This window comes from Pongo pygmaeus, chromosome 12 (assembly GCF_028885625.2).
Source record: "Pongo pygmaeus isolate AG05252 chromosome 12, NHGRI_mPonPyg2-v2.0_pri, whole genome shotgun sequence".
In the NCBI taxonomy this organism is placed as follows: Eukaryota; Metazoa; Chordata; class Mammalia; order Primates; family Hominidae; genus Pongo; species Pongo pygmaeus.
The window spans coordinates 78133610-78149068 of record NC_072385.2 but is presented as its reverse complement, the minus strand read 5'-3'; the positions used below and the strand labels follow the sequence as shown (position 1 = coordinate 78149068).

General features: G+C 40.6%; 1 protein-coding gene across 18 annotated transcripts in view; it reads right to left on the bottom strand.

Moving 5' to 3' along the window:
• The window catches only part of CCDC88A (coiled-coil domain containing 88A), a 131819-nt gene extending 120585 nt beyond the window's left edge, over positions 1-11234 (bottom strand). For 17 of the 18 annotated variants that reach the window (XM_054473901.2, XM_054473902.2, XM_054473908.2 and 14 more), the window contains exons 1-2: positions 10076-10950; positions 9879-9979 (exon numbers count right to left, since the gene is read on the bottom strand). In XM_054473901.2, coding sequence (XP_054329876.1) covers positions 9879-9979; positions 10076-10138 — 164 coding nt within the window. In that variant the 5' untranslated portion in view covers positions 10139-10950. Of the gene's footprint in view, positions 1-9878; positions 9980-10075 lie in introns of all 18 variants that reach the window. The other variant, XM_054473900.2, reaches the window with a different exon arrangement.
• Between the last annotated feature and the right edge of the window lie 4225 nt (positions 11235-15459).

Sequence of the window (15459 nt, the reverse complement as noted above, 5' to 3'; positions counted from 1 at the left end):
TATAAGTTTCTCCTGATACTTGCTTTCTTCCTCACTTTAATGCTCACACATTATTATTCAGCTATTCAGCTAAGAATCTGTAGTATGTTTTTTCTCTCATCCCACGTCTGTTTATTCAGAATTTCCAATTCTGAATGAATTCTACAGGTATTTTCGTCAGTTTCTCAGCAGCTAAGCATTACTGGTTACTCAACCATGCTCACTGGCTCAACTACAAATGTGTGGTTTCCAAATCTCAAATAAGCCATCAACCCTGCAAGACAATACTTGTATTCATCTTTAACTGACACTCTTTGTGATTTCCTCTTAGCAGCCTTGTAAAATGTTTCCACTTTTCTCAAACCTCCTAATTCCTCCACCGTTATTTACATCTTTATGCCTCTTTTTCATGCTATTTTCTTTGCTTAAAATGTCCTTCCTTCCACTCTCCCACTACTTATGACTCCTGTTCACTCTGATTTCTCCTATGGAGCGCTCATGTCCAGCTCAAACATAATCTCCTCCAAGAAGCCTTTCCTCCATGTAAATCATCACTTCCCTTTCTGTGCGAACACTGTCTCAACAACATAATTCCTTATCATGGCACAGATACCACATTGCAATTTGTTTACATGCACCTCCCCCTTATTGTGGGCAAAGCATCCTAATGCTAGCATCTAGCAGTTTGTTACACAGTAAGCACTTAGAAACTATTCCCATATTAATTGATCTTTGAATGAACTAGCCCTTCATCCCTCTCACTGAGTACTACATTTAGATCCTGACGAGAGAGCTCTGCCCTGAGTCCCACTCCAGCCCTCCTCGGCCCACATGCTTCCACTGGGAGAGGAGTCCATGTAAACAGGGGGATGTGCCTATATACCTCCCTTTTCTTTCTTTCTTTTTTTTTTTTTCAGACAGAGTCTCACTGTCACCCAAGCGGAAGTGCAGTGGCGCAATCTCGGCTCACTGCAACCTCCGCCTCCCAGCTTCAAGCGATTCTCCTGCCTCAGCCTCCCGAGTAGCTGGGATTACAGGGGCCCACCAACATGCCTGGCTAATTTTTGTATTTTTAGTAGAGATGGGGTTTCACCATGTTAGACAGGCTGATCTTGAACTCCTGACCTCAAGTGATCCACCCGCCTCAGCCTCCCAAAGTGCTGGGATTACAGGTGTGAGCCCCCGCGTCTGGCCTACCTCCCTACTTTTAAATGACACTCCAGGTGCCCAGAACTTTGCAATTTCTTGCCCAAACACTTCTAACTCAATTTCAAGGCCCACACAGGCCTCTTTCCTAGGTCTGTCCTTAGAAAAGACTGTGCCACACTTGTGTACACCCTTGGGCCAAGGAATACTTGTTTGGGGATGGAAGTACAAGAGCTTAGACCTTGTGCATGCATGCAAGGTGTTCACAGCATGTACAGGAGACCTCTGTGGTGCTAGAAAGAGCCAGGGATGGCGGGAGGAGGTTGGGCTTAACAACACTCTGCTGCAAAACTGTGAATTTATGAATTCTACATTCCACAGATTTTAAATTTGAAACTTCCAAGTCATTATGAAGGTATATTTATCAAGAGAAAAGACTAGAATGTAGTTAATGATTTGTTGGCCTGGTTTATAAGCTTTAAATATTTAGGCCTATTGTGGTAAATGAATGCTTATCCTGGATCTTACAAATGTTAGGGGCAGATCTCCTTTCACTCAGAGTGAAGTTGATGGGTTTTATCCACCTATTTTTATTAATTATTAAAGTATGCCAGGCACATTGGCTCACGCCTCTAATCTCTGCACTTTGGGAGGCTGAGGTGGTGGATAGCTTGAACCCAGGAGATTGGGACCAGACTGGGCAACACGGCAAAACTCTGCCTTTACAAAAAAAAAAAAAAAAAAGAAAAGAAAAGAAAAATTAGCTGGGCAGGGTAGTAGTCCTAGCTACTCAGGAGGCTGAGGTGAGAGGATGCTTTGAGCCCAGGAGGCAGAGGTTGCAGTGAACCAAGATCTCGCCACTGCATTCCAGTCTGGGCAACAGAGAGAGGCCTTGTCTCAAAAAAAAAAAAAAAAAAAAATTTATTAAACTAGCAAAATAGATCTAAGAAGGCATAAAAATAGAATCAGGAATAAAGAGAACATTTAAAGTAATTTTCCAATTTCAATAACTAGCTAAATATTAAATGATTGATTCAGGATTTAAACTTTCAAGCCCATGTTTTTGTTTTTGCCCTCCCACCACTATGACTCTCCAAAAGCAGCCAGTTTACTAATTAATAAATTAAGTATTATACAGATGTCCCAGTACCAAGTATAATCTCAAATACTATTTCTAAATATTGAAAACTTAATGCCTAGAATGGTATCAAACTGTTTCATGGATCCTAAAAGAAAGTCAATTGGTGTCCTTTTGAAACAACTGGTCTTCCTTTCCATTTATCCTGTGAGAACTAGTCTCCCATAATATATATTAAGAGAAAATTTTCAGTTAAAAAATTTAAAAATACTCTCATGTATAACAACTAGTTCGCCTGTTCTTCTCTAGGTTCTCATCATTTCTGTAGTTTAACTAAATATGAATCATATTGAGAATGAGGCAATCACGATGGACTTTTCTTGAAGACAGTCCAATACAAAGCTGTGGACAAAAAAATCTCAACATGGCCCAGGCGCGGTGGCTCACGTCTGTAATCCCAGCATGAGATTTTGGGAGGCTCAGGTGGACAGATCACTTGAGGTCAGGAGTTCGAGACCAGCCTGGCCAAAATGGTGAAATCCCATCTCTACTAAAAATACAAAAGTTAGCCAGGCATGGTGGTGGGCACCTTGTAATCCCAACTACTCAGGAGGTTGAGACAGGAGAATCGGTTGAATCTGGGAGAAGGAGGTTGCAGTGAGCCGAGATCACGCCACTGTACTCCAGCCTAGGCGACAGAGTAAGACTCCGTCTCAAAAAAAAAAACTCAACATATTGGACAGGAAAGTTATTGGAAACCAAACTGAAAGCAGTGTATATTCTAATACTATAAAAAACCATGGATCATGAAATCTTGTTCCTATCACCTTGCCTCAAAGGAGATATAACATAGGTGGGAAAAATATCCAATAAAGGTAATTAAAACAAATACGGGGAAAGAGAGAGAACAAACAAAAAGGAGAAACAGAAGACAAACTAAAAAATAAACTAAATTCTACAGTACTAAAACTAGAAGGTATTCTCAAAATTTTGAAAATTAATAAAATTGTAGCTATCTCCACTTATTCCTTCAACATTTACTTACGACTTACGACATGCCAACTTCTACACTAGGTGCTGGTGATACATGCTAAGTACTAGGTTAGGTGCTAGTAATATGTGAGACAAAACATCTAGCCCCTAAACAGTAATACTGCAGAGCAATAGCTACTCAGGTGAAGGTACTTCCGAATCATAAGGAAGAAAACAACTCTGCCTGGGGACTTCACAAGGTATTAAAGGAGGAGCAGGAATTGGTTAGTCAAAGAAAAGGGGAAGGATAGTCTAGAGCAGGAGTCTCTAACCCCTGGGCCATGGATTGGGTCCATGGCTTGTTAGGAAAGCCACACAGCAGATCAGTGGTGGGCGGGCAAGCATTACTGCCTGAGCTCCGCCTCCTGTCAGATCAGCGACGGCATTAGATTCTCACAGGACCACAAACCCTAGTGTGAACTGCAGATGCAAGGGATTTAGGTTGCACTCCCCTCATAAGAATCTAATGGCTGATGATCTGAGGTGGAACAGTTTCATCCTGAAACCATCTCCCCTCAGCCTTGGTCCACGTAAAAATTGTCTTCCATGAAACCAGTCCCTGGTGCCAAAAAGGTTGGGGACCACTGGTCTTGAGGAAAATAATTCTAATGATAATAATATAAATAAAACAATAAAGAGCTAACATTTATTGGACACTTTCCATATGTTAAGCATTGTATATACATTATTCTATTTGATTCTCATAATAATCCTGTGACTTTTTATCCCACTTATAAATTAAGTAACTTACTAAAGATCATACAGCTATAGAGAGATGACAGTAACAGAGATCATACAAAACTAAGCTGTAGGCCAGGCGCGGTAGCTCATGCCTGTATTGCCAGCCACTTTGGGAAGCTGAGGTGGGAGGATCACTTGAACCCAGGAATTCAAGACCAGCCTGGGCAAAAAAGTGAGCCCCGGTCTCTATAAAAAAATTTTTAAAAGTTAGCCAGGTGCAGTAGCACATGCCTGCAGTCCCAGCTGCTTGGGAAGCTGAGGTGGGAGGATTGCTTCAGCCTAGGAGTTTGAGGTTGCAGTGGGTTGCGATTGTGCCACTGCAGTCCAGCCTGGGTGACAGAGTGAGATCCTGTCTCAAAAACAAACAAACAAAAAAACTAAGCTGTGAACTATCATGATTTACTTGAGGAGCCATAAGTAGGTAGATATAGTATAGCACAAGATAATAATAATGACAGCAACCAGCACTGGGGATATAGTGGGTCAACAAAACAGAAAATAGACATATCTGTCCCTGCTTTAGTAGATAATCCTTCCCCATCAGGAAGGGAAACATTATCTCCCATCTTATAAATGTAGGAGCTGTAATTTGGAGATGTTAGGCTCACATACCAATAAGTAGCACAGCTAGAACTGAACCCAAGTCTATCTAACATAAGGCCCAAATTCATTCCACTTTACTACACATGGCTCTATTATTCAATCATTCAACAAAAATATATCAAGAATGTACTGTGTGTCAAACACTGTCCTAGGAATACAGAGACAAAAGATAGAGTCCCTGGCTTCAGGAAACTCACAGGCTAGTCAATAGAGTCAAGCAAAGAGTCAGGCTGGTTCGTGCCTGTAATCCCAGCACTTTGGGAGGCTGAGGTGGGTGGATCGCTTGGGACCAGCCTGGGCAACACAGTGAAACTCCATCTCTACAAAAAATACAAAAATTAGTCAAGCATGGTAGCGCGTGCCTGTGGTCCTAGGTACTTGGGAGGCTAAGGTGGGAGCACAGCTTGAGCCCGGGAGGTGAAGGCTGCAGTGAGCGGTGATCACGCCCCTGCACTGCAGCCTGGGTAACAGAACAAGACCGTCTCAAAAAAAACAAACAAACAAGCAAACAAACAAACAAAAAAGAGTAGATGACTTCTGAAGTCCCTTCAAACCCAAATTCTAAAGGAAAAGAAAGGCCATAACAAGTATATCACAATTACCAAGTGTTCCAAGTACAGCTCTCTATAACTATCTAATAGGGTTGAATCATAAATAATAATTCCAAATATTGTTGATACTATTAACAATTTTCTCAGTACTTAAAATCCTAAGACATTCATATTTTCAACGGTTTGGGTAATATGAATTGGACGTTTTTAAAATTTTAGGAGTATGAAATTAACTACAATGTCACAAATTCCTTAAAAACTCACAGCAAGTAATATTCAAAACTGGCTCCAGAATTAAATGACATCTCAAACAGGAAAATAATTATTTCTACTTCACTGTCACCAAGCCCTACAACTGATAACTAACAATAAAGGAAAAAGATTTCAATCCACTGAAGTAGGAAAATGCCCTACAGCGTACAGAAGAGCTGGCCCATCATTCCAGATCTCTAAGTAGCTTTCCTCTTCCTTCCCATTAGTTAAAGACGATTGATTTCATGTTACAAGTTCTTACAGAGATTATTTGCTTCAAAAAGCTACTCAATGAAATTCAGGATTCATCTCTGAATACAGTAAATCTCAAGTCAGTGAACAGACTTCAAAATTGTGAGGCAGAGTCAGTAAACAGTGTCATGAAGAAGTTAGCTCTTCACTTTCAGAGTCTGGGTGCAAAACAGCAACACCAGAGTCATTAAATTAATCAATTTTCTTAGTCTTAATAAACATTTTAGATGAAAAAACTTATATAATAAGGTTCCTGGCCAGGTGCAGTGGCTCATGCCTGTAATCCCAGCACTTTGGGAGGCCGAGGCAAGCGGATCACAAGGTCAGGAGATCGAGACCATCCTGGCTAACACGGTGAAACCCCGTCTCTACTAAAAAGATACAAAAAATTAGCCAGGTGTGGTGGTGGGTGCCTGTAGCCCCAGTTACTCCGGAGCCTGAGGCAGGAGAATGGCTTGAACCCGGGAGGTGGAGCTTGCAGTGAGCTGAGATCACACCACTGCACTCCCACCTGGGCATGGAGCGAGACTCTGTCTCAAAAAAAAAAAAAAAAAAAAAAGGTTCCTATAAAAAAACTCCATGTCACATCTAAAAGCAATAATATAAGACTAGCAGAGCAAAAATGTAATTAAAAGTATATAAACAGCCAGACACTGTGGTGTGCGTGCCTGTAGTCCCAGCTACTCAGGTGTCTAGGGTGGGAGGATGGCCTAAGCCCAGGAGTTTGAGGCCACAATGCACTATGATCACATATTCCAGCCTGAGCAACATAGCCAGACCCCATCTTGAAAAAAAAAAAGTATACAAACATATTTCTACTGGTGGCCAGAGACCAAATTTGCCCTCCTCCCTGAAACAACTGGGGGAAAAAAAAGACAAAATACATAAAACATTTTTCAAGACCTTGGACACCAGGCAACAAAAGACAGTGATTCCCAATCGATGGGAAACAAGCATGAATCCAACAACTGCTCCAGCATTATGGCCTTGAAAGAGTTTCCAGGCCACAGAACAGGAAGAGGGGAATCCAGGCAGAGCACAATGGTCTGAGCTGAGGGGACAGAACTGAGTCTGGAGACAGCAAGGTAGCTAAAGTACACAGGGCAGAGTACTTAACAGAGTTGAACAGTGAGAAAGTTCTGCAGAGGGTATCCCTCAAGTCTGAGTACTTATCAGAATACAAGTGTGAGGAAACTACCCAAAGATAGTGAAAGAACCACCAAAAAGATTGAGAGCGAACACCACCAAGTAGGTCCTGTTTCCACCAGCTAGCGTATTCAGAGGGGTTTTGCCTCAACAGCGTGACAAAGTAGTACTGCCTAACAAATCTTAAAAGCATGTCCCCAAAAGATCAAACTGTTTTCAGGTAACTTAATGCATCCCAGAACAAAGCTCAAGATTTTTGTATTTAATGGAATACAAAAATATCCAGCACCAAACAAGCTAAAATTTCAAATGTCGGCATCAAATAAAAAAAAAAAAATCACAGGCATACAAAAGCAAGAAAACAGAATCCATAATGGGAAGAAATATCAATCAACCAAAACCAACCCCAAAATGACACAGACAGAATTAGTAGACACAGACATTAAGCCAATGATAACTGTATTCCATATGTTCAAGAAGCTAGAGAAAAGACAGAGCATGAAAAACATAGACATGGAAGATATAAGACAATTTCTAAAGATGAAGCTATAATATCTGGAATGAAAAATATGGTGGGTGGGATTAAGAGCAGACTAAACATTATAGAAGAAAAAATTAATAAATTTGGAGACATCACAACAGACTATCCAAAATGAGACAAAGAAGACTGAAAGAAAATTGAATTAAACATCAGTAAGTTTTAAGACAACATCAAAGCGACTAATATATATGTAACTGGACTTCCAAAAGGGTGAAGAGGTCCAATATATATATATATTTTTTTTCTAGGAATAATGACTGAAACTTTTCTAAATTTGATAAAAACTATAAACCTACAGATCCAAGACACTCATCGAATTCCAAGCACAAGAAACATGGAAAATACATAAATTAGTTTCATTTACAAAGGATTCTTGCTCACAAATTCTGTAACTAAATGTACTGTAGAAATTAGACTAGGCCTAACTTTTACATTTACTAGATACAGAGTTACAACTGACACTTTATAATAGAGTACATTAAAGCATACATTAATCTAAGTAAAGTGCTTAACAGAAATCCTAATGACTTCAAAATTAGCAAAATATAGCTTTTAAAACAATGTATATTTTGTTGCCCTATCAGTTAAATAATTTATTAAGATAAATTTGATCTTATTTTAGCAAATTATTCAAACAAAGCAAAACTATACTTTTTTTCTTTTCTTTTCCTTTAATTTTATAGGTCATTTACAACAGAATTAGGACACCAAAAAAAAATCTAAAGAAACTGAGAGGTGGAACTGAAAATACAGAAGCAGATTTGTGGTTTGGAAAAGAGCTAGTCCTCATGAAAAACAGCAACCTGGCAACCACTATTTTGGAATACCGTCATTTTCAAAATATACATATATTTTTTAAGCATAAAACTGCATTCGAAGTGGAAACAAACTAATGTATTTGTTTTTAGCACCTCAGCTAAGTATTTAGGATGCAAAAAAAAATCTAAATTTTTCTGGAAAAAGAATCATTCAAATAAAAATCATTAAAGTGGAAAACTAAAGTAATATATTTCCCTATTTTTGTGAACACACATTTTTAGCACACAAATTCAAAATTTTCTGTCTAAAAATAAGCACAATAAAGAGACATAGGGGAACAAGTTCTGAGTATCTACTGTAATGGCTACCCTTTCTGTCATGTAGGTTCCCCAAAATAGAAGTCAGTTTATTATCCTACCATTTTGCTTAGGAAATAGTCAGATATTTTGAGGATAAAAAATAATTCCATTACACAGCTGTCAAAAATATATTTACTAACCCTGGAAATAATTAATGTCTACGCTCTTTTTTCCTTTCTTAAGGAAAAAAATAAATATACATATTTAGATAACATATATATTTCTTTGGGTGCCTATGAAAACAAAACACTGGTTGAAAATGTATAATAGTATAATACTTCCCTGTAGGATCAACACGTACATGAAAAACAGCCCACAAATCTCTTTGAGCACACAGAGAAGTTAACACAAGAGCAATTTTTTATAGATTTGACTTCTACCCTCTTAAACATAAAAATCTAAACCAATAAAATACAAAATTGATAAGGTTATCAGAGCAGAATGGTAGCCTTATTCTCTAGTAACAACTATTTATTGATAACACACAAATTTCCCATACATATAAAAATTCCAAACTACCTCTTCTCATCAGATTCTATTAAAGAGAAATAAGCCTAAGTACACATTACTTTGAGCACAACTGAAAAATTCAGTTTGATAAACTACATTAGCGTACTTAGAATACACGTATGCTACAATAGCTGTAATTAGATAAAAACTGAGTTTTAATTTTACTGATCCAGCTACCAATATACTTTCACTATTCAATTCCCATCTCAAAAGCGTACTTTCCTACTTAGTACAAACCCAATATTATAAACACAAAAGACAAAGATTTGCCCAATAAGTCGTTATCTAATTGTTATCAAGACTTGTTATTTGCATTTCAAACCTGTAAGAATACCTTAAAATGATCCCTAAAATATTAAGCAACCTAATAATTCACACAATAAATCATCTCATCAGGCTTTAGTTATTACAAGCATTTAAATTACTTACTACAGCAAGAGTCCTCACCAATCAGAACTGTTTGAAATTTTCTCTTCTGAAATCTGCTATTACTTAACGAGTTTCAAATTTTGAGCCATTTATTTCCAGATATAAAGGTTAATAAGAAACATTTCTGCATCAAATGCACATAACTTCACAGTAAAGTCTTTTTTCCTCTCTTAGGAAACCAGATTCTCATTCTCTCTCTTATTTTACCAAATTATCAAAGAAGACACAATGTGGCTTGGATTTCAGTACTGAAGACAAGTGAGGATACATGGTTGACTGAATGAAAAACTAAAGTTTCACAATTTTAACAGGTAGAATTTCTAGGTTGTGATAATGGGCTGAGCCCATAACATTAGCATTCCTTTCAAGATCCAATTCTTAAACCACCTGAATATTTCTGGCCAATGAACCAAATTAGGGGCTTAAAACATCGTGTCTCAAAGTTCACCATATGCTATTTCTCAAAGAAAACGTTACCTAGGAAAGAAGGAAGAACTTACATTTGGAGCATGACCTGGTTCAAGAATACCCCATCCACCAAAGCCACATATTCATCAAGGTTGGTCCCATTTCCTGCAGCCAGAGGTCCAAACGTTTTAACCTAGAACAGAAGGATCACCACGACATGAACGCCCACCTCCATCTCTGCAGCCACAAATAACTCAGCAAAATATACAATAAAGGACACCCCACTTACCCAAGTGACCAAGGGGCTGGTCATGAACTGCTCCAGAAGGGGAGTAAAAATTTCGTTCTCCATTTTACAGAGTATGTATTTGAAAAAAGGAACTACCACAAAAATACGCCTAGGGAATTGGTCACTAAAAGTAGAAGTAAGTAGAAATCAATGAAAGTCCATTTCGGCAAGGGAGGAAAATCCCATCGTGGAGGAGGGGGGCACTCTCCCTCCTCAAAAAACACCCCAGAGGGAAACGAGCCGAAATCCCAAGAAGTGGCTTCGACGACGGACACCAAGAGCAGCAGCCTGCGCTGGAAATGTCTGTACCGGGCGAGGAGGGGCAGAGAAAAGGCATCTGGAAGAGGAGGAAGGGAAAGGGGGCTGGAACCCAAGACAAAAAGCCCGTCAAGGTTGTCCAGCTCCTGGAGGATCCAGACCAGCGAAACTGCTCCCAATGAATTAATCCCAACGGGGGCTAAATGAAATACGTTAGACAGAGACCACGTTAAGGATTCCGAGGGGACACCAGACTCGACCTCGGCGTTCCGACCTTTACACGTTCCACCCACCGATGGGCATGGAGCTGCTTTCGACCCGCGGAGCCTCCACTGCCCGCAGCCCCTCAACACCAACAGGCAGGGCTCGCCCCTTCCCCCCGAGCAGACACCATTCCTCCGCCGCCCTCAAGCCTCGCCTCCAGCCCCCTTCCCCTCCCGGGGGTGGGGGCTTGTATGTGTGTCCCTAACCCCCCAGCTTCCTAAGCCCTGCCAGCCTTTTCAGCGCGTCTCTGGGAATCCCTGGCACAAAATCACCACCGCGCTCCAGCCTTCTCCGCCCTCTATGAAGAAGCCGGAGTAACGGCCTCAGAACCGCAGTGCCGCATCACACCCCACCCCTCGCCGCCCGCCAGCGCCGCCCGCCAATGCCGGGGGCCGCCGTCAAAGGGTGCGCGCTGCTCCCTCCGCGCCGATATCCTTCCGCCGACTCCCCGCCCCTCCCGTGCAGCTGCCTCTGGATTGTGGGAGAAGAAAACCGCTGCATGAGCGCGCTCCCGAGCGAGCGCGCCCCCGGGATAGCCTCGCCGCCGCCCAGATCCTGGCGGCGGGCGCGGGCTCGGGCGTGGGCGCGCGCTCGCTGCAGCTGCTGCAGAGACACCCTGCTCCTCGCTTGCGCCCAGGACGGTTGCCGGGGGCGGGGACAGGGAAGACAGAGCAAGGGGTCTGTCTGCTCGCTCGCTCATGCCTAATTATGGTTTATTTCCTCCCCGAGTGCCTTCTTTGATATGTGAAGGAAAGGGAAAGAAATCCTTCTCTTATAAACATGAGGGATGCAGACAGCCTTTTTTCGGACAGTTTGATGTGTTCTGTAAAGCATGCCTTCTCTCCAGCAAAATGGAATAGGAAAACTCACTGCAGCAAATGGCAGAGGGACTTGAGCCACAATTTGGTGGGTTTTTTTTTCCTCCTTCTTTTTTTTTTCTTCCAAGTCCAGTCCACTAACGCATGAATGTTCTTCAAAGTTGCAAGTGACATACAGTAAGATTTTTTTAAAAACCAGAGGTGTCTGTCAGCACGTTGGTATTCCCTGACTGGAGCAAACGTGACTCAGACATTGTTTTTTGGTTTTGTTTTGTTTTTTACTATTTGGGCATGGGTCGGGGGGGAACCCAAGCAAAATCAAGAGTTACAAAGAAGAAACATTTGGAAGTCATCCAAGTTGGGTGACAAATAAACAGATTACATATTTGTCATAAATCTCCATGCCATTCACGACTGGGACCTTGAAATAATTTTAAGTTCCCTGGCAAAATCAAATGTTACTCCTCATTTCAAAGGAAAATAAAGACCTTTTTCCTGGGGTAAAATGGGCATGCAGAACTCAATCTTTTTTTGAGAAAAGATAATATTATAGTTTTATAATGTGTGCTATGTTTACATTACATAAATATTTACACGGAGTATATATTTTAAATTAACAGTAAAAATGTTTTTGTCATAACACAATTAAGAAAGAGCACAATTTCTTAATTGGGTAGTTGAGAACCTGGACTCTGAAGTCTTCCTGCCTGGTTCCAATATGCACCAGCTGTGTGAGCCTAGGCACGTTATTGAGCCTCTTTGTGCTTCGATTCCTTCACGTGTAAAGCAGGGCTAATAATAGGGTTAAGTGAAATGGCAGCTTATAGTAAGTGTTCTATAAATGTCATTAATGTTGTTTTTAACATTATTCCTTCAAAATAAAGAACCTTTATGAAAAACTTGAAATATAACCTCTCCGCTTCAGTTACAGGAGAAAGGATCTTGCTTTGAGGAGTAGGGAACTAAATGCCCTTTGAAAATCATCTTAATTAAAATTAGGATGCATTCATGTGGCACTTTGCTAGGTGATGTACAAGTAGAACCTTGCATTTCCCTAGCCAGTACACAAGCCTTCAGACATCCTTGTTGCAAGCAATCTTTTCCATCTGCTCTTGATGACTTTTTAAAAAGTCTTTTAGAGATGGGAGTCTCACTGTGTTGCCCAATCTTTTCCATCTGCTCTTGATGACTTTTTAAAAAGTCTTTTAGAGATGGGAGTCTCACTGTGTTGCCCAGCCTGGCCTCGAACTCCTGGCCTCAAGTGACCCTCTCACCTCAGCCTCCCTAGCAGTTGAGACGAGACGTGTGAGCCACCACGCCTGGCTTGGTGACTCCTTCTTTTTTTTGTTTGTTTTGTTTTTTGAGACGGAGTCTCTCTCTACTACTCAGGCTGGAGTACAGTGGCACGATCTCAGCTCACTGCAACTTCTGCCTCCAGGGTCCAAGCGATTATCCTGCCTCAGCCTCCCAAGTAACTAGGATTACAGGCGCCTGCCACCACCCACCGGCTAATTTTTGTATTTTTAGTAAGGACAGGGTTTCACCATGTTGGCCAGGCTGGTCTCGAACTCCTGACCTCAAGTGACCTGCCGCCTCGGCCCTCCCTAAGAGCTGGAATTACAGGTGAGAGCCACTGTGCTTGGCCTGATAACTCTTTCTTAATAGTAGTCCTTTATTTGGCAAATGAAATACAGACAGAAGGAGAGTGGGCACCAAGAAGACAGCATTGCTTTCAGGAGAAGCCCAGTGCTTGACATACCCACTTTTCTTTGTAATCCCCCAGACGCTTGACAAAACAATATGCAAGTAATTATGCCTATATTGGGTTTATCCTAGGACAAATCAATCTGCTTCATTCATAGGCGAAAACCCAAAATGTATTAACACCAAATACAGCAGGTTAGGGGCATTTTGAAGTGGTGACTGAAGGGTTAGCACAGGAGTCATACATTAAGATAGTATTGTTTGATGCAATTTAGTACCCAGCCCGCACAGAAATCTGGATTCTCCTTTAGAGCCAGATGGCCCCAGATGCTTTCTGTTCTATCTTTAGGTTTTGCACACACACACACACACACACACACACACACTCAACAAAGAAACATGAGGAGTTAATTGTAAAAACAGGAAACTTTAGACCAGACTGAGGTCTGGAGGAACTTTTTTGAAAACCTACCAATTCACAATTCCCTAGTTTAACAGCAGCCTTAAAAATGCTTTATAATATCTCAAGAGTACAACCAGTAGTCTTCTCTGTCTGGCTAAAGAGGGATTGTACATTATACCCAGTTTAATTGTCTTTGAATTGCAACATCCTATAAGATTAAATCCAAAAGTTTCCTATCCACCTTTCACTTAGGAAGAAATTTCTTAAGATTTCTTCAAAATACTTTCGTTTTGTACTTTGTAGTCATTTATGTGTCCTGAATGCATCCTTTCTTGGAATGTTAAATCCAGCATGAAAGGAGTTTGGAAAAATCATACCCACCTGGTTAGGATGTAAGTTATTTGCTCAGCTGTCTTCTAATCTGAAACTAAATGGTTAGTATGGACCATGGTCCCATTTAGAAATCTCTAGAGAAAGACTCTCTCCCGTGTATCATAATTGAGGCTTTCTCCTTCAGGTTGCATATGAATAACACAACGCATGTACCAAAAGCACCCATATGAACTTCTACCCGTGTCTATCTTGATCTACACTATAGGAAGTGATAGACTCACCCGGAACCACGTTCCTTGGTGACAAATACTTTTAACTACGGATTTGCAAAGGTAATCACATTCGTAAGCTAGGACAAGAAAAATACCACAAATGCAGCAGCAGAATGGCACCATTGTTTATAATAGACAATAAGTGGAAACAACCGACATGTCCACGGATTGATGAATGAATAAATAAAATGCAGTATATCCAAATAATAGGATACTATCTGGCAATAAAAAATAATGAAGTACTAATACATGCTACAACATGGATGAAAGCATTATGCTAAGTGAAAGTCATAAAGAACAACATATTGTATTATTCCATTTATGTGAAATGTCCAGAAAAGACATATCTATAGAGACAGAAAGTAGATTAGCCTAGGGCTGGGGGAAAGTTGGGGGAAAATAGGAGTGATGATTTAGGGATGTGAAGTTTCTTTTTGAGAAAATGAAAATATTCTAAAATGATCATGGTGATGGTTGCACAACTCTGTGAATACACTAAAAGCCATTGAGTTGTGTACCTTAAATGGCTGAATTGTATGCAATGTGAATTATGTCTCAATAAAGCTTTGTAAAAAAGAATGGCACCATTGCCTCATGAAGATTTTTTTTAAGTCATCAAGAAATCTAGTCTCTAATAGACTTTTTAAAAGGGCGCCTTGATCTAATAAATAAGATTTTTAAATCACCTAGGAACACAGAAGGCTTATATTTTAATTACCCAACATAGTTTTAAGAGGAAATATAATACAGAGAAAGAAAGAGAAATTAGGCAGGTTGCTTAACTTTTTTGAGCGTCAGTTTCCCCAGTAGGGAATGAGCACACTGATTTCATTCTCTACTGGACTTCTGCTGAGACCAGTGGACTCGTTGCTCTGTCCTGTACCTCAACTGAGGAGAGGAGAGGAAAGTTGGAAAGATATGACAGGGAAGAGAGAAGGGGTCTTCCTTTCAGGCCAGTATCAATTGCTCTTCTCAAACATCCTACTTCTGTGTTCCGAAGTGAACCTTCTCAAATTCACAGTAATATCCCCTATGCCTGTGCCTCTGCATATGCTACCATCCCTGTCCAGAATACCCTTTTCTGCTTGCTAGCTAGGCCAACTCCCACTCATCGCTCAGGATTCAAGTGTTACCTCTCCATGAAGCATTCCTCTACTTCAGACTCAGGTGACCACTCCTTTTGGTGCCTGCATAGTATCAAATCTTCCCTTCATTTCTGCAACTTGCTCTAAATGGCATGTATTTGCCTACAATTACTTCTCCTTGATTCATCTTTATGTCCCCGGGTCTAGGGCAGTGCCGTGCAATGGAGGGCACTCTCAGTCAGTGGAT